The sequence below is a fragment of the Anopheles merus genome, unplaced genomic scaffold, assembly GCF_017562075.2.
Source record: "Anopheles merus strain MAF unplaced genomic scaffold, AmerM5.1 LNR4000026, whole genome shotgun sequence".
Taxonomy (NCBI): Eukaryota; Metazoa; Arthropoda; class Insecta; order Diptera; family Culicidae; genus Anopheles; species Anopheles merus.
This window is the reverse complement of record NW_024427606.1, coordinates 89,373-112,500: the sequence shown is the minus strand read 5'-3', so window position 1 is coordinate 112,500 and position 23,128 is coordinate 89,373. Positions and strand designations below refer to the sequence as shown.

The 23,128-nt window shown below is 40.7% G+C and overlaps 2 protein-coding genes across 9 annotated transcripts in view; both read right to left on the bottom strand.

Annotated features, from left to right (window-relative positions):
* Positions 1 to 23,128, bottom strand: part of LOC121601096 (protein kinase C-binding protein NELL2-like) — a 120,002-nt gene that overhangs the window by 44,339 nt on the left and 52,535 nt on the right. The gene's annotated exons all lie outside the window — the stretch shown is intronic.
* Positions 13,026 to 16,583, bottom strand: LOC121601097 (UDP-glucuronosyltransferase 2B9-like). The gene is made up of 3 exons (XM_041929915.1): positions 16,361 to 16,583; positions 15,135 to 16,307; positions 13,026 to 15,061 (listed from the first exon to the last, which is right to left on the bottom strand). Exons 1-3 carry the CDS (start codon positions 16,492 to 16,494, stop codon positions 14,770 to 14,772), a joined length of 1,599 nt encoding a protein of 532 aa, XP_041785849.1. The 5' UTR covers positions 16,495 to 16,583; the 3' UTR covers positions 13,026 to 14,769.

Sequence of the window (23,128 nt, the reverse complement as noted above, 5' to 3'; positions counted from 1 at the left end):
CGCCTGAATCTTTAGCGTCCTTGTTATTGTTGTGTAAAGCGTGTGACTATATATGTTATATTCCTATTGTACTCCTACATATATCGAGTGGGCTTATGAGGTCCGTCGATCATTTTAATAAATATATAAATATACAAATATTCTTCTTCTTCTTCTTTGGCACAACAACCGCTGTCGGTCAAGGCCTGCCCTGTACCCACTAGTGAAAGTGAGCTTGGCTTTCAGTGACTTTTTATTACCATAGCAGGATAGTCAGTTCTACGTATGGAGGCACGGTCTATTCAGGACTTGAACCCATGACGGACATGTTGTTAAGTCGTACGAGTTGACGACTGTACCACCAGACCGGCCCATATACAAATATACAAATCGAAAAAAATATCACAAAATGAATACATGCAAACTAGTGATGGGAAAAATGAAGTTTTTGTCGGAATCAATTCCGACTATCTCCAAAGTTTACTGGAGTCGATTGCGGGTAGTAGGTCCGAATAATAGGAATCGAAATCAGATCCGGAATTGGCTGGGTTCCGGCATCTCCATAAGTGTTAGATGAAAGAATGCAGCCAGCTGCTCGCGTGCTCTCTCTGCAGTAAGCCGCTCTTACTGCAGTTGACGAGCCGTGAGCGCCTGAGAGCGATCGGTTGGGATGGATCGTTCGGCTGCTGCGCGAAGAGCACGGACACTTCGCATCGGGGCAGCGCGGCGTATACTCGTCTTAGAAATAAAGCATTCGTTTTAAGTTAGAACAATATAATTTTATGTATGTTCGTGTGTGTACTGTTCTCCTCCGGCCATATCACATACGGACGTAGCAGTGGCGACGAGGATAAAGTTTTATAATACACTGCCAGTTTGCGTGTTTTTAACCCAATTTCAACGTGTGCATTTTATTTCGTGTGTCAATCGGGACCTTTTAACGTGTTCGTCTATTCGTATTGTGTGATCGCGTATTGTATGTGCGTGTGTTAAAATTCCTTCACCGCGTCGGAAACGTCGAAGGATGGAGACGAACGAAGTGAACTCTGTTGACCCTTTTGGAGATACCGATCAACGACGATTATCGCAAGGCCGTGTTCCCGTTCCTGTCCAAGCCGCGCATCCAAGCGGCCTACTGCAAGGAGTTTTCTCAACCCAGGAGCAGTATAGTGGACGACGGGAAGGAACTTCATACGCGCCGTCGCCATCGCTGCCAGGTCCAGCGCCATCGTTTTTCACTCCAGCGCCATCGCAGGCGCCCGCGCCATCGCAGGCGCAACCTCTGGAGCAGCATGATGACCTAATGCTGAAAACGTTAAATTTTCTTCAACAGCAAATTGCCCAGCAACAGCAGATCCTGAATGAGTTTTTGCAGCAACGCCTTCTAAGTCACGGCGCTGCAACAACCAGTTTTAGTCATGAACAAATAATTGATTCCTTGTCTCGAAATATTTCAGAGTTCCGGTTCGATACGGACACGGGAATCACGTTCAAAAACTGGTACTCACGCTACGTAGACTTGTTCCAGAAAGATGCTGCTAGGATCGACGACGCTGCGAAAGTCCAGTTATTGCTGCGGAAACTGGGAGCTGCCGAGCATGACCGTTATTTGAGCTTCATCCTGCCAAGCCGCCCGTCCGATTTTTCGCTCGAGCAAACGGTGGAAAAGCTGTCAACCCTCTACGACTACCAGGAACCGCAGCTGAGTAAGCGATTCAGATGCCTGCAGTTAGTTAAGAAGCGGAACAAAGACCATCTAAGTTATGCCTGTCGAATCAACAAGGCGGCCGTTGAATTCGAGCTCGGCAAGCTCAACGAGGAGGACTTCAAGTGCTTGCTATTCGTCTGTGGTATGAAGGACGAGACTGATGCAGACATACGAACGCGCTTGCTGGCGAAAATAGAGGACCATAGCATGACGTTGCAACAGCTAGCTGCCGAATGCAGTAGATTGAGCAATTTAAAAAAAGACAGTGCGATGATCGAGACACCGAGAAATGATCGAGTTTTGGCAGTGAACCTGAAAACGCCCTACCCTCAGAAAAAGTTTCATTATGCCTCAAAATCGAATCCCAGCAAACCATGTTGGCTCTGCGGAGGTACACACTGGGTGCGTGACTGCATTGATACCTGCGCACCAATGTACGATCTGTTCCAGAATGGGACACAAAGAGGGTTTCTGCAAGACAGCAAATTGCCAGAAATATAATAAGCCGAAATATAAAAAGCAAGGTAAAACGCAGACCAGAGTGGTTACGGTGAACGTGCATAGTGTTCAGCAACGTCGCAGATATGTCACTATTGCGATGAGTGGCACGCCCGTCCGTCTGCAGCTTGTTACGGCATCTGACATCACAGTCATTGATCGTGAAGCCTGGAAAAAGATTGGCAGTCCGACATTATCACCACCAGCAGTGGTTGCACGATCAGCTTCTGGCACTAATTTGGCACTAGACGGGGAATTTGTATGCAAAGCCAGTGTAGGCAATCAGACCAAAGAAGCTACAATTACTGTTTCCCCGACACGTTTAATGCTTTTAGGTGCTGACCTCATAGATCTTTTTGCTCTTTGGTCTTTACCAATAGATAATTTCTGCTGCCAAGTACGAGGTACTAAATTCACGTCGCAAAGAACGTGGCAAGAACGTTTTCCTAAAGTATTCCAAGGAACCGGACTTTGTAAGAAAGGAAACGTCTCTTTTGCTATAAAAGAAAATAGTCGCCCTGTGTTTCGCCCTAAACGACCAGTGGCTTACGCCGTACAAGAAGCAGTAGACCGGGAGCTAGATCGACTTCAAGCCATAGGAGTAATAACTCCAGTGAAGTTTTCACAATGGGCAGCACCGGTCGTTGTAGTCAAAAAAGCAAATGGTGACATTCGCATATGTGGAGATTACTCCACTGGCCTCAACGATGTGCTACAGCCAAATGATTACCCTTTGCCTTTACCGGATGATATATTTTCAAAGTTGGCCAATTCAATAATTTTCAGCAAGATAGACCTAACCGATGCTTTTCTGCAGGTGGAAGTCGAGCCGCAGTACCGCCCACTACTTACGATAAATACGCATCGCGGGTTATATCATTATAACCGCCTTCCACCAGAAGTTAAGGTCGCTCCAGCTACGTTCCAGATGATCATGGACAAAATGTTAGCCGGTCTAAATAACGTTTCTGGATACCTGGATGACATTATTGTCGGGGGCACTTCAGAAAAAGAGCACGACGAGATTTTAGCCAAAGTATTCCAACGCATTCAAGACTTTGGATTCACACTTCGTGTTGATAAATGCGCATTCAAAATGCAGCAAATAACATATCTCGGGCATGTAATTGATCGTCGTGGACCAAGGCCTGATCCTGCAAAAATCCAGGTTATCAAAAATCTTGCTGAACCAACAGATGTCGACGGTGTTAGATCTTTTTTTGGGTGCAATCAACTTCTACGGGAAGTTTATACCAGACATGAGAAAGTTAAGGCATCCTTTTGATAATTTACCCAAGGCAAATACTCCATTTCATTGGTCGTCGGAATGTAAAAGGGTTTTCAGAGAATTTAAGACAATTTTGTCGTCAGACTTACAATTGGCTCACTACGATCCGCAAGAAAAGATTGTGGTCTCAGCGGACGCATCATCAATTGGCCTTGGAGCAACTATAAGCCATTTGTACCCCAATGGCCTTAGACGTGTAGTACAACACGCTTCTTGTGCCCTTACTGAGGCAGAACGTCGGTATAGCCAGATCGATCGAGAAGGGCTGGCGATCATTTATGCAGTAAAAAAGTTCCACAAAATGATTTTCGGTAGGCATTTTACGCTTCAGACAGATCATCGACCTCTGCTGCATATATTTGGATCGAAAAAGGGCATCCCGACATTTACTGCTAACCGCCTTCAGCGTTTCGCGCTTACTTTGCTGGCCTACGATTTTAACATGGAGTACGTGCGCACCGACGATTTCGGAAATGCTGATTTGCTCTCTCGACTCATTAACACGCACACCAAGCCAGACGAAGACTGTGTTATAGCAAGCGTAAACTTGGAAGAAGACGTTAAATCAGTGGCAATAAGTGCGCTTGATTCACTACCGCTGAACTTTGCTGATCTCGCCAGAGAAACAAAACGAGACCCACTTCTGAAAAAGGTGTCAGTTTACATCAGCGAAGGCTGGCCCAGAAACGCAACGTTTACGGATGAGCTTGCTCGTTTTAATGTCAGGAAAAATGCACTAACAACCGTAGAGAATTGCATTCATTTCGGTGAGAGGGTGGTAATCCCCAAAAAGCTGCAGCAAAAATGTCTTCAGCAGGTGCATCAGGGCCATCCAGGCGTGCAGCGGATGAAAGCGTTAGCTAGGAGTTTCTTTTATTGGCCTACAATAGATACTGACATCGAGGAATGGGTGAAGACATGTCACCCATGTCAAGCAGCTCACCCGCACATTCCGCTCCGGTACCATGGCCGAGGGCAGCAGGCCCATGGCAACGTTTACACGTCGATTTTGCGGGCCGACTAGACGGTGATTATTACTTAATTGTCGCAGATTCGTTTTCTAAATGGCCCGAAATAATCCGTACCAGTAACGTTACAGCGAAAGCTACTATAGCCATGTTACGCTCACTTTTCGCTCGTTTTGGAATCCCGAAAACGTTGGTATCGGACAACGGTACGCAGTTCACCAGCGAGGAGTTCGGACTATTCTGCGACCGCAATGGCATCGGACACATCACAACAGCCCCCTACCATCCGCAATCTAACGGGCAAGCTGAAAGATTTGTGGACACTTTCAAGCGAAGCATGTCATATACATGACATGACCTATTGTTAAGCAAATAGGTCATGTCATGTATATGATTGGAACGGATGATCAGAAAATGTTTAGATCTCATATTAACCAGATACGTAAGCTCTACGAGAGGCAACATCACGTTCCGGCTTCGGTCACCCATCGTAAGCTGCCGATAGATGTTTTGTTGGATACCTGGCAGCTAACACCGCAACCATCTACTGGCACGTCCCGCATACCACCACAGCCAGTCGACCCCGAGCATGTGGACATCTCTGTGACCCCTCATCAGCCGTCATCCGAGACCAACGGTCCTTATGTTCCCGCTACATCGCCAGCGACATACACACGCCCGACGACACGACCTGTTCCATCGTGTGCTTCGGCCCAGGTGCCACGACGGTCTTCTAGAGTTAGAAAACCGCCCAGTCGGATCGACGTGTACCGTCGGTTTTAAAAAGAGGGGGAGATGTTAGATGAAAGAATGCAGCCAGCTGCTCGCGTGCTCTCTCTGCAGTAAGCCGCTCTTACTGCAGTTGACGAGCCGTGAGCGCCTGAGAGCGATCGGTCGGGATGGATCGTTCGGCTGCTGCGCGAAGAGCACGGACACTTCGCATCGGGACAGCGCGGCGTATACTCGTCTTAGAAATAAAGCATTCGTTTTAAGTTAGAACAATATAATTTTATATATGTTCGAGTGTGTACTGTTCGCCTCCGGCCATATCACATACGGACGTAACAATAAGCATAGCCATTTGGGTCCAATGATGATCCGTATGGTCCGTGATGGTCCGTATTGATAGCCGAAAAGAAACAAAACTTACTTGTAAACGATCCATTCTCATGGCGATTCCCAGACTGATTTCATTTCTGAAATTTCTTTTTTCAATTCAAGAACTGATTATCATTCCGGATCTAATTCTATTTCTGGAGTCAATCCTGATTCCTTTACCGGGGTAAATTGCGATTTACAGGTCAATTCCCAGATTCTGGAGCCGATTCTGATTCCAGGGCCAATTTCAATCACGATCGATTCCGTAATCTTCTACGGAATCGACTCTGGAGTTGGCTCCGGAATCTGCTCCGGAATTGGAATCGACTCCAGTATCGAAATCGGCTCCGGGATTGATTCTGACCACGGAATTGGAATAGCGTAAGTCCGAAGCCGAGCTCCCACCATTAATGCAAATCCAAGAAATGGTGAATTTTAAACTGCCCCAACCGTTCTAGCGATAGCGATTCAAATGATAGATGGTCAATATTGTAGTTCTACCGATTTTCGAATAGTGTATCGATTAATAGATTACCGATTCGAATAGTGTACCGACAAACTCTATAAGCAGTGGTGAATCTAACGGTGGGCCTTACCGAAATCACGGTACGAAACAAAAGTACCGAAATCACATTCTTGTTCATTGGGGTGAACGACATTCACGTTCACTTTAAAGTACCGAAATGGTCATCTGTAATGTTGAGGACTATCTTATATTTATTTTAAAAGCATTAAACATGTACGGTATGCCGCTCCAACAGAGACTAAACTATACACATCACAACGGTGCACTAACTAATGTCCACTATACATGCCTTTCCTATTTCCAGCCAACGAGCTGAAATTTCAGCCTGTCACTGCACCAATTGTCATCATCCAGGATGTATCCATTTGAGAACTGCGCTTTTTATGTTTGAAGTGAGTTATAATACTATAGTACATTTTAAAATGACGATTCAAATATGTTTCTTGTTCCACCTTTCTTGGCAAAATATGTATGCTTCAGTATAAAAATTCAATCCTTCTTGAGCTAACCTGATCGAGCTTGTGACGAATCGGCGTTTGTTTACATATTTTTCAGGCTGAAATCATCTCGGCTGTAAATTTGAGGATGGTTTTGCACGTGATTTTGTATAGAGTGTTAACATGATTCCAGCTGTCAACTGTCAAACTCCATACAAAACAGCTAGAAAGTAAAATCCTCCATTAGCAGAATCAATCAGAGTTTTCAATCAATAACTTTTGTTCGGTTCGATTACACTGAAGTTCGATAATATCACCAGTTACTAGATACGAGATACTAGACTAAAAAAATAATTCCTAGCCGTAATTCAAAGTCCCAAATCGACCGTTCGACGTTCTGATTGACGGAAGGCACTTCTCGGCTATTATCGACAATGCGACAGCGCTCGGGGAAGCTCTTTCGGCCGACAACAATATCGCCGCTTACCTCGTAGAGAAAAAGGAATGATTCGACGAAGAGTGCAGACGAGCACTATCCGAGAAGAATGCAGAGCGCCCGCATGCTACGGCATGAAACGTGTCAGAACGTGGAGAACTACAGACGACAGAGGAAACAGCAAACCCTGCTCTTCCAGGCCAAACAGTGCCGTTTTGAAGAGTCAGATGAACAGGTGCTAGAGCAGCTAGCCCAGTCGGGGGACACCCGGCTGTTCTACAAGAGATTGAAGGTGGCACGGAGCGGGTTTGCTCCTAAAAACGCAATGTGCTGGGGTGCGGAAGGAAATCTGCTAACAGACGAGCGGGAGGTGATCGAAAGATGAAATCGCTACTTTGTAGGACACTTGAATGGAGCAGAGGCTAGAGAGGCTTGCGCAAGTGGCAGAACAAGGCAACCACCACAGCAGCAGCACAGCAGTAACAACACCACAGCATTGGCGCAGACGACGAGGTGACCCCGCCATCTCTGGATGATATTGCCAGCGCCTTCAAGCAGTTTAAGAGCAATAAGTCTGCTGGCAGTGATGGACCGGCGGCCGAGCTCTTCAAGATGGGGCCGGAGAGGCTTACCGTCGAAATGCATCAGCTGATCGTGATAATCTGGGAGCAGGAGAAACTTCCGGAGGAGTAGAAGCTGGGTGTTATCCACCCAGTCTACAAAAAGGGCGATAGGTTGGATTCCTCGAATTTTCGAGCCATAACGATCCTTAATGCCGCCTACAAGATACTGTCCCAGATCCTGTTCTGCAGACATGCGCCCCTTGCTACAAATTTTGTCGGCAGCTACCAAGCTGGGTTTGAAGGCTGGTAGGATACGATGGCTGGGGCATGTCATGAGGATGCCGGACTCATGCCCCACCAAGAACGTGTACAACAGCGACCCCCAGTTCGGCATAAGGCGCAGGGGAGCACAGCGAACTCGATGGCTGGACCAGGAAAAGAGACCTGACGGATATCGGGTGTCTGCATGGATGGGTTTAGTGTTGGGAATTTCGTTAAAAAAAGGAACGGAACGGAACTAGTTCATTTTTCAAAAAGAACGGAACGTGAACCTGGGGTGCAAATGAACCGACCCAGAGCTGTCACTGTCAAGCCAAACTGTCAACGGGGGGGGGGGGGGGGGGGGGGGGGGGGTGGGAGGTGTTACTTGAGACAGGATATGAAAAGGCGTTTCTTAAATCTAAATCATCATTCTGAAATCACCAAATCCAAATGGGTTCAACCTATATCCAGTAAGCTGTACCAGCTGTGCTAATAAAGCATGCATTTATTATCTAGTATTTTTTAACTTTTTAGATGCGACGACCATTTTCGGTCAAAGCCTTCCTGTACCACTAATAGGCTTGGCTATCAGTAACTTAAATGCCCATAGCAGGATAATCATCCCAGCGTATGGGGGCACGATCCATTCGAGGCTTTTACCCATGCCGATGTTATTGAGCGGTAGGAGTTGACGATTGTATCACGAGATTGACTAATTATTTTAAGTTCACTTACTACTTACAACAAATAGTTTTTTTTTCACATAAATCGTTTACAACATAACGGCACTCAAACGGTTGTCGAATGGAACAGAATGCTTCGAATCGAATGGCTAAATATTGGAATCATGCCGAGTGCCAAGATCAAGCGGATATCGTGGCATAAAAAATAAATACATTTTATTTTTCGTTGTTCATAATCGCATATTAAAATACATCTCTTCCAACCCGTTCTGCCATATGAGTACAGATTTACATTTTATAATAATTGTTTGTCTGGTTAGGATACGCTAAATTATAACAAAAAGTATAATAGATGTTACAAATAACACCATAACACCAAATAACATATTTTGGTTTCGCTTATCACGATTTTTATAAACGATACGCGACGAAGTGCGATGAATATTCCTGTGAGCATGGGAGAGTGCACAGGCAACACATACTGTGTGCGAGAAAGAGTGAACAGTTATCTTGCATGCAGCAAGCAACAGCCGGACAAAGCCGGTTTTTTTAAAGAACGGAACGCACGAACGATAGCACCTTGCTGACAATATTGAAGCGGCAAAGACCGCAACGGAGTGAACGGAAAGAACGTATTGAACGGAACAGAATGAACGGAAAGAACGGAATGAACGGAAAGAACTAAATGAACGGAACGGAACGGAATGAACGGAATGAACGGAACGGAGCGGAATGAACGGAAAGAACGGAATGAACGGAACGGAACGATTTTGTATAAAGGATCGGAACGGAATGAACGGAACGGAACGATTTTGTATAAAGGATCGGAACGGAACGGCCTACATGAAGAACGGAACTTTTTTACTAGGTTCGGACCGGAACGGCCAACACTAGATGGGTTCCAGCATCCTGAAGAATGATTGTTGACCGGGCACTGTCACATCGACGTGCTCTATCGTGAGCAGACCAACAAGAGAGAGAGATAGAGAGAGCGAGCGAGAGAGAGAGATAGAGAGAGCGAGCGAGAGAGAGAGAGAGAGAGAGAGAGAGAGAGAGAGAGAGAGAGAGAGAGAGAGAGAGAGAGAGAGAGAGAGAGAGAAAGACTAAAAACTGTACATCAACTTGTCTATTGCCGCAAATGTTCGCCACGATTGAATATCTGTTAAATTCATGCGCACGGTTAAGTCGCCTCCCGGTTGATCTGTGCCTGAATAATCGATGTTCTACTCAAGGTGCATTAAAGATACCAAGAGGTAGAAAAGGGGGGGTCGCATAGTTGAGAAACCTCACATTATTTTAAATACCGTTACCCTTTGGTTTACGCACACAAAGTATAGTAAATAGAACAGATTTCTTGGATATTAAGTGCATTTTTGTATTTGTATTGATGCGAAAAATTAGTCCCGTTAACAAGCAGCTCATGGGATATTCGTCACGAAATCAGATATTAAATAAGTAAGTGTACCAACTGCACTCGAATCGTCCTTGCTTCTTGTAGATAATGAGGAATGCATATGAATATATGTAAAATAAAACATTTTTTAGTGGTTATGCATAAATAAGTCGGAAACACAGTGAACTACTATCTATTCATATAATAACACTGATTTTTATAGTTACATAATACAATACTAATGTTCAATCTATGTTTTAATGTTAATTAAGAATTCACATAGCCAACCTATTTAAACTTATTTAATACTAGTATATTAAATTGACTAAATGTTGTAGATAAAATACAGAAACAAGTAAAAAGAACGTCAACAATTGTTTTAATCCTGGGGACCTTATGTCAAGTGACGAATTGTCAAAATGCTCGAGATTACTTCACCTGGTTTCCTTAATGTACATTGCGCTTCACACCCAAGCGAAATTTTTCGGGGATAATGAACACAAACTCATGCCATCTCTTTCTATTCATCAGCCCTACTCTCTCACACGCATCGATGAACTTTTACACATCTCTTTGTTCATGTACTATATTTGAAGGGTTTAAAAGTGATAGATAACAATTCATGTTCATGAACTAGTTATGGTCAAATGTTAATGGTGTAATGTTTGTACATGGTCGACTGAGTTCAATTCCATTTTTGTTTTTTTTTTATGATTTAAATTTTTATTTAATTTTTAAAACATCCAGCTCCAATAACTTCAAACCCATTTACTCATTGTTAGAAATGCGTGTTTAATAGTTAATCTGTTATTTTTATTGTTTTATTTATTTCTTTTAATTCAGTATCAGTACCCCTTCATACAAACAAACCAGTAAATAGCACGATAATGAATAATAATATGGTGGCGCAACTGGCAAAGTGATTCGAAGTAGAACTAGCGATGTGGTTGGTAGCATCAAGGATGAAGCATGATCATGAGTGGAGGGAGTGAATCCGAATGTTCATTTCTATTTTTAGCTCTTTTTTGCATGGGTTCATCTTTCACGTGTGTCACTATCCCCGAAAATGATCTGTATTTCGTTGGTCTTTTCGGGGATAATTCGTTAACGAATTATCCCCGAAAAGACCAGCGAAAACCAGCGTGGTCGGGAGCTTGGGGTAACCGTAGCAATAGACGATGCGCAATCTCAGATTGCGCATATTTATCTGTCAAACGGGTCGGTTTGATATATTTATCTGTCAAAAAAAATTATATATCTCGGACATATAATCTTGAAAATTTATGCGCAATCTTGGCGCAATCTGAAATTGTATGGAAATGACGTTTATAGCTCAGGGTTGGCTACGGGAAATGACATATATTTTGATAAAACGAATATATGCGCAATCTGAGATTGCGCATCGTGTATTAATACGGTAAGGCCAATCGAACACGACATCCGACTCGAACAAACCCTTATAACCGTAGAGTTGGCAACCAGATTTACACACGTAAGTGGGCAACCGGCATACCCGGGTATTCCACACGTTTTGATGCAAAAAATTAACGATTTTCATAGGCAAACAATGCTTTCTATATTTTAATGCTGTAAGCAAGTAATGCCGACCATATATTCTCTTCTATTTTATTTATTCATTAAGTTTTTTTCATTTTATTATAAAAATAACGGTCAAATTGAAATTTTGAATCGCTTGAATTTGACTCGAAAATAAGCACAATACGAAAAGAGGAAGAAGAGAAACGTCATTCTCCATACAAAATGTATGGAATACCCGGGTATGCTGGTTGCCAACTTACGTGGTAAAGTTAAAAAAATTCAAAATAAAATACTTACAGGCTATTTAAAATTACAACTTATGCACCAAAAAATCATAAATTAAAAGTTGAGAGGCTACGGAAAATTTCAGGTCAATAAAAGCAATGAATCAAAAGTTATTGCAGTTCGAAGTTGAAAAAATACCCGGGTATCCGGTTGCCAACTTAAAGGATAATCATATGGAGGTGCACTGTCAGACACGAACAAACAAACAAGACAAACATGTCAAATCCCATACATTTTTCATGTTCGATGTCGAGTTCGATTGGTGCTAGAGCGCCGGGTAAGATGAATTGTAAATGTTCTAATATACGGACGTCACACGAGGCGTAAACTCAAAAAGTTTACGATTGATTTGTATGGCAGAGCGTAAACTTCCTGTCAAAAGATTATAGCGTTGTATGGCGTAAATCCAGTTAACGCCGAAGTTTACGCTTCGTGTGACGTCCGTATAAATCAAGGACTGTGCCGGAACGAGGTTTCGTAACCGTATCAATAAACGATGCGCAATCTCAGATTGCGCATATATTTATCTGTCAAACGGATCGGTTTGATATATTTAGCTGTCAAAAAAAAATTATATATCTCGGACATATAATCTTGAAAATTTATGCGCAATCTTGGCCCAATCTGAAATTGTATGGAAATGACCTTTATAGCTCAGGGTTGGCTACGCGAAATGACACATGTTTTGATAAAACGAATATACAGTCATTATCCGATATACGCTATCGTACGGGACCGAGCGCAATAGCGTATCTCGAGTTTTCGCGTATAGCGGATTCCTATGGAAAAATAGTTTACACTACCGGTTCGAGGGTTGAAAATATCGCCACAGAGTTTTGCACAAATTTAATGAAAAATGCATTAAGAACATTAAAGAAATTCAAAAAGAGCATAACATATTTCAAAAAATTAAAATATTTGCAAACAACACATGGAGCTGTCAAATTTAGAGGAATCGCGTACTGCGAATTCGCGTATATCGAGTATCGCGTACTGCGGATAATTGCTGTATGCGCAATCTGAGATTGCGCATCGTGTATTAATACGGTAATGTAGAACAATTTGACAAGTAGCCAAAAGTTCGTTACAAGCAGTTTGACATTTAAGAACCCTTTCGATACAAATTTTAATTGTGAATTGTAAAAATAATTTAAATAATAAATCGGTCTAGTCACTGCACGGAAATTGTAGATTGGTTCATAAGTTTACTGGAATAGTATTTATGCCTGATGTAATAGTGAATGTTTGAGGGTATGATGAGTTCTAAAGGGCAGAAATAGAATTTGATACATGTTTTCTCTTTGAACAATTTAAAAGATTATTAATACGTTGAAAGCATATATATTTTTGTTCTACCTTTTTATATGAAGTCTTGTTTACATTAGGTTCAATATTCTTATAGTTGAATTTCACTCGTTACAGAATTTACATAGGGCTATCCGAATTTATTTTTTGAGCCATGATAACTTCTTTTCATGCAGATTTCAATTCAATTTTACAAATGTAATAACACTATTAGCCATACCTGACAAATAGCTCATTTCGCTGTATAGTTCACTCTTTGTGGCCGCACAGTTAGAAGATCCCATCTAGTCATACACACCTCCAAGACGACCAAGAGTGACGAATGGGTCTAACTGAAGATAGCTAGATACACTTCAAGTGGGTTCTTAGCTCTGTTTTTGGTAGCCATGATGGATAGAGATTTCTATGGAGATTGACACATAGAGAGCTATGGTATTTAAGGACTTTGTATGAAACTTTGGATTGCCTGGCTGTCAAATTTGTGCCTACCAAATTTGTGGAAGTACACTGGACGGACCGACCTGTAGTTATTTGCATGGTTTTCCAAGTCAGTTTCGAATGTGAACGTAGTTATTCACCGCGTGCAAGATCCATATCACTCTGATATTTCATTTCCATCATGATAATTTCTAATTTCATCAGCATGATTTTGATCACATCTCAAGTTGGATTGAGTTTGACAGTTCTTTGGGATGTGTTGAAAATCATGTATAAAAACTTAAATTTCATTATGGAACGAATACACCATTTGACAGCTGTTGAAAAACATATATTATTATGTGCACATTCGAAAGTGAATTGGAAACCCCTGTATTATAGGGGTTTTCAAGTCAGTTTCGAAAGTAAACATTGTTATTCATCGCATCCAAGTATCAACACATAATTTTCAACACATAACAAATAACTGTCAAACTCAATCTAGCTAAAAACCGCGATGAAAATCATGCTGTAGAAATTAAAAATTATTATGATGGAAATGAAATGTCACATCGACAACATTTTGCAAGCGTGAATAACAATGTTTAAATTCGAAACTGACTTGGAAAGCCCTGTGATGAGTACCATACACAGAAAAAAAACACCCACAAACCTTTGATATTCAGAAGTATTCGACGCAAAGAAAACTGTAAATTTTGAGCAAACCAGTATGTTTGATAAGATTTTTTGTTGAGAGAACACATTTGAACACATACTTGACTCTATTCAATTAAGAAAGAAGAAAAGAGCACCTAAATAATAAAAAAAAACAGCTACAAAATTAAAACCCCTTTCACTTCGGGCTTGTGTGGGTGTAGAAATGAACGAGGCAACTGTCAAATCCAAGATCTTTGCATTAGTGCAAAAAGAGCTATGCGTCGACCTGTAATCCTGTTTGGACTTTGAAACCTACGCTGAAAAGATTAGATGACGTTTCTTAAGTGAGTAACTATATTTTCAGTAGCTAAATATTCACATAAAGCCACATATATGCACATACATGAAAGTCAGCATTTTTCCTTAAATATTGAGCATTTCTGTAGCATATTCCACTGTTTTATTTTTTTTAAAGTGCACTTTTCGTTTTTTTAAACGCAGATGAAAGTTTTTCGACTGATTTCAATCACAACGAATGGATTTCTTTGCTAAATTAATAAGAATTATGCCTCACTAACTAAGGTTTAATTTGCCCAGTGAACACCTTTGTAGTTTATATTTTGATTGAAATCAAACAATCCCTTCAGTGTGCAACAATTGACAAATTACCCTATTTGCTAGCGACTCTAACCGTTGTTTGGAAATGGCTTTTGATCTTATCAGTGGTGTTAAGGTGTTTTCTTCATCTTATTTTTTCTAACAACTCTAGCAGTCATAAAACTGACACAAACCTGTATAATACGAAATAACAGGAAATTTATACATATAGATATAATTATCAGGGTTGACAATACATCCAGAGAATTCTTTTCAATATATCCTACTTCATTCAAATCATCTAACAGTTGGATGGTTCCGTAGTTTCTTAACACCCATTCTACCGTCCAAAGAGCTTTTCTTTGAGGTGTTATTTGTTCATCACGAATGGTTTTTGCGATTGCTGTAGCTCTCTGTTTGTACCTAATGAGTAATGAAAAGTACATAATAATCACACAAATTACAATAATCTTTTGTAACGACGATATACACGTACCTTTCATTATAGATGATGGCAAGCAAATTGCCTTTTAATGATACTGGGTTTAAATCTTCTAGATACAGCTTCTTGGCTATTCCCAGTTTCTCTATGCGATGAACATTTTGGTACTGATCACCATAATTTGGAGTACCAAGCATAGGTATACCGTACCACATTGCTTCTTGAATCGTCAATAGCCCTCCATGTGTAAACAACACATCAACCATTCCACTTCCTAAGATATCATTTTGAGGAAACCAATCTGAAGTTATTACATTTGCTGGAAGAAGTCCTTCAATTGCTGTTTTTTGTATATCCACTTTCCACAAAAAAATAAAGTTTGGCAAAAGTTGTGCAACAGTAATTATGGTCTGTGCAATAAAGTTATCTAAACTGTCAAGCTTTAGATTACTTCCAAACGATATAAGTACACATTTTTCATATGTTATATTTGCATGTTGATATAAAAACATTGGGAGCATTTTTGGAGCAGTTATGTGCAACCCTCCGACGTTGACAACACGCCAAATTCGAGGTTCTGGTGTTTCTAAAAGTGTTATAGAGTTCATTAGTACTACCACTGCGGTAGATTCTAAGCGAGATACTGATGTTATATTTTGAAAACGTCTTTGAATCAAACTGTCAACTAGAGGGTCACTGTAGTACCTTTTAAATAAAAATTCATAGGTTGTTAACATATAATTGTAGATTCTATCCAGATACCCAAATGTTGCTGGTGGATCACGAAGAGAGTTTGGTATAAAACCTGGGTACGTAAGAGACCCCATGATGCACTCTACACTCGAAAGAATATTAGAAGCTGAAGCCATAATTAGCGGAGGGAAATTGAATCGCTCTAATAAAAGAAGTAAACAAGGACCAGCCAGATGGTCATGTATAATAAGATTGAATGTAAAGTGTTTTGGGTAGTTTAATAACTTAAGAAATTGTTTAGATGCAATTGAATATTCACAAACCATGTATTCAAGCTCAAAAAATGATAAGAGTAGTTCTAAAGGAGACATGGAATGTAAAGCCAAATAATCTATAGAGTGGTCCAATGATAATGCATTGTCAACGCCATCTAGTTTAAGAAAATGAAGATTATTTTGTTTTCCCTCTTTATAGATGTTCAATAAGGTGACGTTGTGACCATTACTGGCAAGTATGGTTGAAAATTGTTGGCTCCTAAAATATAAATTTCATAAGTATTTGGCTTGGCGTATATTTTCAATACTTACCAAAGAAAGTGACTTGGCGATGCAACGGCACTTATGTAAAGAATATTGCTGAGATTCGTACCACGAATAGATATCACAAGCAGCATTATTAAAAATATGATAAATACGATTGGTAACTGCGACACATTATTCATTTTTATGAATTGCTGCCTTTCACTAAATCTTCGTCTTTTCTAACGAAAATATGCAAGAAGACTGATCCGGTTGATGTTAGGATGACAGATAAACAGATAGCATAAAGTGATCGCTCCGACAAGTGAGCTTACTTAAATAGCTCTGAATGAAGGTGAAGTGGCATTTCACAGCGCGGGATGTATGTATTCGTTTATTTCAGTTGCTCGTAAAATAAAACATACATTTGAATATGTTACCATTTGATTAAACATCCGGTATATCTTATTACAATATTTCATACTTTGATATATTATTAAAATTGATGTTATTTATAGCAACGTAATTTTTGATCATATTACTATACTATTTACAAAGACACAAAAAAAAAAACATAATCAACCAACATTTGAAATCATTGTACGATTTGGTTGGTGTTTGTTTTATTTCTTTTACATAGTCTGTACCTACACATATTTTCAACAGTGTTTAAATTGATAATTCCCTTAATGGTGCTAAATCGGTCGTAGCTGTCGCAGCGATGATTTATTAGTAACGATGATCGTTTGAATAAACATAACAGTTCAAGTCAATATGAATAAATTGCCTTAGAAGATAGACGTAATTCAAATCAGTATGCATGGATTAAACATGATTGTTATGAAAGTTGTACTTCATTTTCTGGGCCTTACGAACAATCCGTTTGTAGACCATTTGTACTTCTCTGAATTATCGTCACCACACAACTCCATAGTCAATACTATATAGTAGGGGATCTCGGGTAACTGTGAGGCTGTTTGATAAAACATGCTCATTAAATCATCTTTAACACTATCTTAAACAAAGGGCGTTAGGAATACTTGTATGGATCGATTGACAGGATTTAAAATGAACATTTAAGGAATTCTACATTGCTTACAGCATTTTTGTTTCCTACAATATGGATGATGTATTTTGCAAACAGACTTAGGATAGGATTCCTCTTGCTGGAATTAATGTTGTTTAAAAAGGCAAAAGAAGGGATTGGAAAGTCAGGGTATCGTCGTAAATTATCTACCGTATTGCTTGTAGTAGAGTACTCCAGCCGGTCGGTCGGTAGTCGTCAACTCGTACGACGTGACAACATGCCCGTCATGGGTTCAAGTCCCGAATAGACCGTGTCCCGATACGTAGGACTGACTATCCTGCTATGGTAACAATAAGTCACTGAAAGCCAAGCTCACTTCACTAGTGAGAACAGGAAGGCCTTGACCGACATCGGATGTTGTGCCAAAGAAGAAGAAGAAGAAGAAGAAGAGTACTCCAGCATTGGCTATTCTATTCTGGAGCATTCAGCAAACTTATGCTCCAATGTCTCTATTTGAGAGCAATATGGGCATGTTGAAGCTGCCCGATGCATTCGTTGTATGAGCAATCCGTGTAGAATTTTGTTATTTACAAGTAAGTACAGTATACTTCGTTGTGGTATTGAAAGTCGATGGCTGCTGATATTTTTCCAAATTTAACACCAGTTTAAGAAGCCTGTCCACCATAAGCTGACGCAGGGTGTTGGTTGTAGTCCGCGTTCCGACCTCCGACCTCCAGAAAACCTTATTCGGCAACGGATCGATTAACGAACGTCGTAATGGTAGTAATGGTAAGGATATTTAAGTCTGATCCCCCTACACTTCTGGGGTCTTAAACAACCAAAATCTATAGAAAGTTTCACGCCTCTCTCTCTCTCTCTCTCTCTCTCTCTCTCTCTCTCTCTCTTGTTGGCCTGCTTACGATAGAGCACGTTGATGTGACATGGCCCGTTTCACGTGCGTAGAGTCAAACCGAGCAAACTCTTGCATGAGCATGAGTATGATGACTCAAATGATTCGCATTTCAACCCTCCCGCCCCCACTCATCATTTATAGGGGGTATCAACTCTTCTTTTCGTCTAGGGTCCCCGATACCCTAAATCCGCCACTGAATCCAATAAATGTCAAACTTCAATGTAAATACATTAAGAATTCAATAATTGGACGCTTTTTGATTGGCAGGCTTTTTAGTTGAACGCTCGATAGTTGGCAGACAGATTAATTACAAAGCATGCGTTTGTAAGAAAAACCCGGTTTTTGAAAAATTCAGAACAATCTCATGGCTTGCCTCGAAAAAAAAATCAGAATTCTTTTGTATGGAAAAACGTGCCAACTAAAAGGCACATATTCAATAGTTGGCAGGGAATCGAAGTTCAACCAGTAAGTTCGAACTATACTCCAATACATGGCCTAACAAGATTTTACGAGCTCTGTTTCCGTTTCCATGCCTATAACATGGCCAGCCCACCGGAGTCTGGCGAGTTCGATGCGTTGCACGACAGTAAGATTGCCGTACATCTCGTATAGTTCGTCATTATATCGGCTCCTTCATTGTCCTTCCACACATACTCAGAGGCATATTTGAGTACCGGTACTATATTATTGCTATATAGTCCCAGCTTCGTTCGTCGCGACAGGTTCTTTAAGGTGAACTTACAGCGTATTTACGGCGACCGATAACGCTTTGACGACGCCCGATTGGCTAGGTAAACCCTGTATATGTTTGGTGATTAAATTAGGTTAACACTTTAAAACAATACATACAAAGTCTAACAACATGAAAACTACGTATTTTTATACAAATTAATGGATCAAACAAACCGGAGCTACCGATTTGACACCTTCAAGAATAGGACACTTTCATTTTGTACTTTGCCCGATTCATACTTCACAAGGCCCGAATAGAAATGACAGTGCCCAATTGAGGGTTTACGTCGCCCGAAAAAGTATTTACGGCGACCGATAACGCTTTGACGACGCCCGATTGGCTAGGTAACCCCTGTATTTCTCAGGCTGTAGAATGGACCGTTGGCAGCCAGGCATGCCTACTTCAACACTCCTCCTCAAGGACGACACTCTGTAAATTTACCCCTTCTCTCATTTTCCGTAGGTTTATTTTTGCCAGACGTTTTGTCAACATGTATGCAAACATATCATCTGTAGGACAATACTTCACATCATAAATTACTGACTTAAACAAATCTTGAATGATTATATCTCGAGTCAATATGCTTCGTGCATTTGGTTCCTCCTTCAGCGCGTAGCATACTTATACATCTCTGATCATCCTCATAGATCTTCACAGGGTGCTGTATATCTTCTTGTAGTCCTTGCATTAATTTCAGCAGCCACAGGAGCTCCTTGCTAGCTTCTGCAAGCGCGACAGATTCTGCTTCAGTTGAAGACAACGTAACACACTCTTGCTTCTTTGCTGTCGAACTAATTGTTCCACCGTCAAGCTTAAACAAGAAATCAGAATTTGATTTTCGGTCCGAACGATCACTCCTACCCGGCGTCGGCGTAGCCTTCGAGATGACCGGCTCCTCCTAGCCTCAGCTTTAACTCTGAAGAGCCTTTCAAATACCACAACGCTCGATTGGCTTCGGTCCAATCGATCTCCGTTGGTTTGCTAACTTTCCGAGGATGGAGGCCGTTATTGCCAGATCAGGACGTGTGCATACGGCGATGTAGAGCTTGATTCATATTTCGCTTGAAAAATTCTGAATCATCCGGTCTATGTAAGATTCTTGATTCAACAGGAAACTTCCATCTTTTTGTCGCTCCACGTCGATGCCCAGGAATTTTCTCACATTGCCGAGACACGTGATCTTGAATATTGGGTAAAAGTAAGGCTCAGTCCTCTACGTTACACTTGCGTTACGCGTAACGCCTGTTTATCGCAAACCCAAGCAGCATTTTTGAACACCTTGATCAACCGCCGTGGATGAGCAAATTAATAGAAAATCATGCCTTAATATTGATTATTTTTATGTGATAATTATAAAAGCAAGAAATTTGGAACAAACATAAAAAAGTACAGCAATTGCTATTAAAGATAAAACTCATCGATAATTCATGAGTATAAATTAATTATAATAATATATATATAATAATATTAAGCTATCATTTTTAACAGCAATAAGAGTTGTAACAACTTCAAGATTTACAATTATAACAATCTTAAACATTAAAGAGGGTTAGAATAAAAAAAGATTATTCATTTATTAACTCAGCTATTGATAAAGCTGAAAAACATACAAGTATTTATTAACCTTATTAACCTCACTTTAAAAAAGAGCCCTCGCACCTAAAGTAATTTTTAATTTATTTATAAATATTTATAACATTTTATATGGTCATAGGAACTCATAGGAAATATTACTGCAACTGAAAGCTTTAGGGGTGTTTATGAACTTCTTTCTTTCAGATTATTTTTACTAAACCATAGTGCAACAATGAAAAAAATTTAACGTGTTATTTACTTGTAATTTAAAAATTTTATCTCGTAGGTATTGATTCGTCTTAAAGCAATTTAAAATATTTTTCATTTAAATAATGTACACACTGCTAAATATTGTACACTGCTTGGGAATATTTTAAGGAATGTAGCGCTTCTCCAATGTAACGTAGAGGACTGAGCCTTACCGAATTTTATTTCCAAATATCTGCGTATTCGTTCGTACTCCTTGTCACCATTGGTAACAATCAGCATGTCGTCTACATAGAGTAAAACGAACGCCAATTCACCCGTAGTCTTCGCAAACAGACAGTTATCAGCTTCGGTAGCTTCATACTGTAACTGGTGCAACACGTTCGTGATGGTCTTGTTCCAGACCCTTCCAGCTTGCTTAAGGCCATACAAGCTCCTCCTCAAGAAACATATGTCCGATGGATTTCCTGTTTCGTATCCCGGCGGTTGTTTCATGTAGATGGTCTCGGAGAGCTTGTCATATAAATACGCCGTTTTGATATCGACGTTATTCACCTGCATCCCGCGTCGTGATGTTACTGACAAAAGTGATCGGATTGTGTTTAATTTCGGACTACAATCCTGGGCGAGGTGTCGGGCATTCTATCTTGCGACATTCCCGTGCTCGTCCAGCTTCTTCTGGAAAACCCATCGACATTCGATTGGCTTCCGGTTGGAGGGCAGACACATGAGATGCCAGGTGAAATACTGGATACCCGAATCGATATACTTGTTGTTGTCGGTTCACTCGGTGCGTTGAGGGGGCGTTCAACGGTATCAAGTTGCTCGGTGAGTGTAGCATCGTCATCGGAAGATGCATCACCTGTATCATTCTCATAATCTAACGTTAATTCTTCTGAACTGCTATCCACTAGCTCACCGAGAACGTCCCCTGCAACGATAGGAAGAGAATTAGATGCGGAATTTTCAATCGGCGAAAAATGGTATTCAATACAACTTCCATTTTATTTCTCTTCTTCACGGCTACCGCTAGTTTGTAGAAATTGTGCATCTCGGCTGTTGACGATCTTTCCGGTACTTCGATCTAGGAATCGAAATGCTTTCTGTTGCGATGAATAGCCAAAAAAAGTAATCTTTTGTGATGCTGCATCAAACTTCGATCGATTCTGCTTCGGAATCCTCACGTAGTCCTTTTCGCTATGAAAGTGTAATTTTCATAAAGTATTCCCTCGCGACTTTGCCTTGGGTGGATTTTTCGTATATTTCGGTTTGTTCTTAGTGTTCCTGATGTCCGCTTCCTGGTCGCTGGCTAGTTTCCGACACTCACGCTGCTTGTGCCCTGGTTTCTTACAATAATGACAATAAATTGTCTTGTTACACGAACCAGTTTTCAGGACGGACTCGGAATAGCTTCACTGCTTCGTTACTTCGTTAAACGAAGCATCGTTTCCTTCGGTAGAAGCTTGCTATGCCTGTCCTGCCTTGGCGATGTATTTCCAAAGATTCTCGCGAATTAGCAGTAGTTTGGTACTGAACTTCTAGCTGCTATAGTTAATTATATTCAACTTGGGGACTTAAACTTTTTTCATTATTTCTTCGGAAATGTTTCGCTTCTGAGCCCATAACCTAATAGAGCTAACATAAGTCAACTTTCTTGTTCTGAGGTAAAATTATAACTAACTATATTTTATGATAGCTTATACATGTAACTTATTAATCGCCTGCTATATATCGTACTTGCCCTTTTGGATATAGCATACATAATGATGCCTGCTTCAACATTAATAACAAATATCAATGAACATAATGAAATATAAAATTAAACATCAAACGTTGTGAAAATGTATTGTAAAATGGGCTTGCTATAGTGCAAAATGTCATGAACATCGTTGGTAAATATACCAACGAAAACAATGAACATATCCGTGGTACCTTGATGCTCGTTGCTGATACTCAATGAAAGTGAGTCATGACATGCCGATCACAACATGCGAGTGCTTGAGTCAAACGCGATACCATGACTGACAAGCTGAACTTAATGCCGGTCGAGTTAAACAGAGCAAGATACCATGCTCATGGAATTTGTTTCTTGGAATCACTCGCACGCACCGCATATCTCCCACGACTATCGTGATGATCACCGACTGAAAATGTCGTCCCCAAGTGACTGACCAATAGTTAGTCGCACACAATGTCACCAAGCTTGTGATGGTCGCCACAACTGTTTGAGTTTCACCTATCATCATCACAGTAGAGCTCGTGAAGCTGACATTATTTTGTTTTAAGCCGGAACTTGTCATGAATATGTCTGAATAGAACTGATCACAGTTTAAAAAAATCATGACAAAGTGGCTTACCAAACCGTTGGTTCCTAAAATGTGT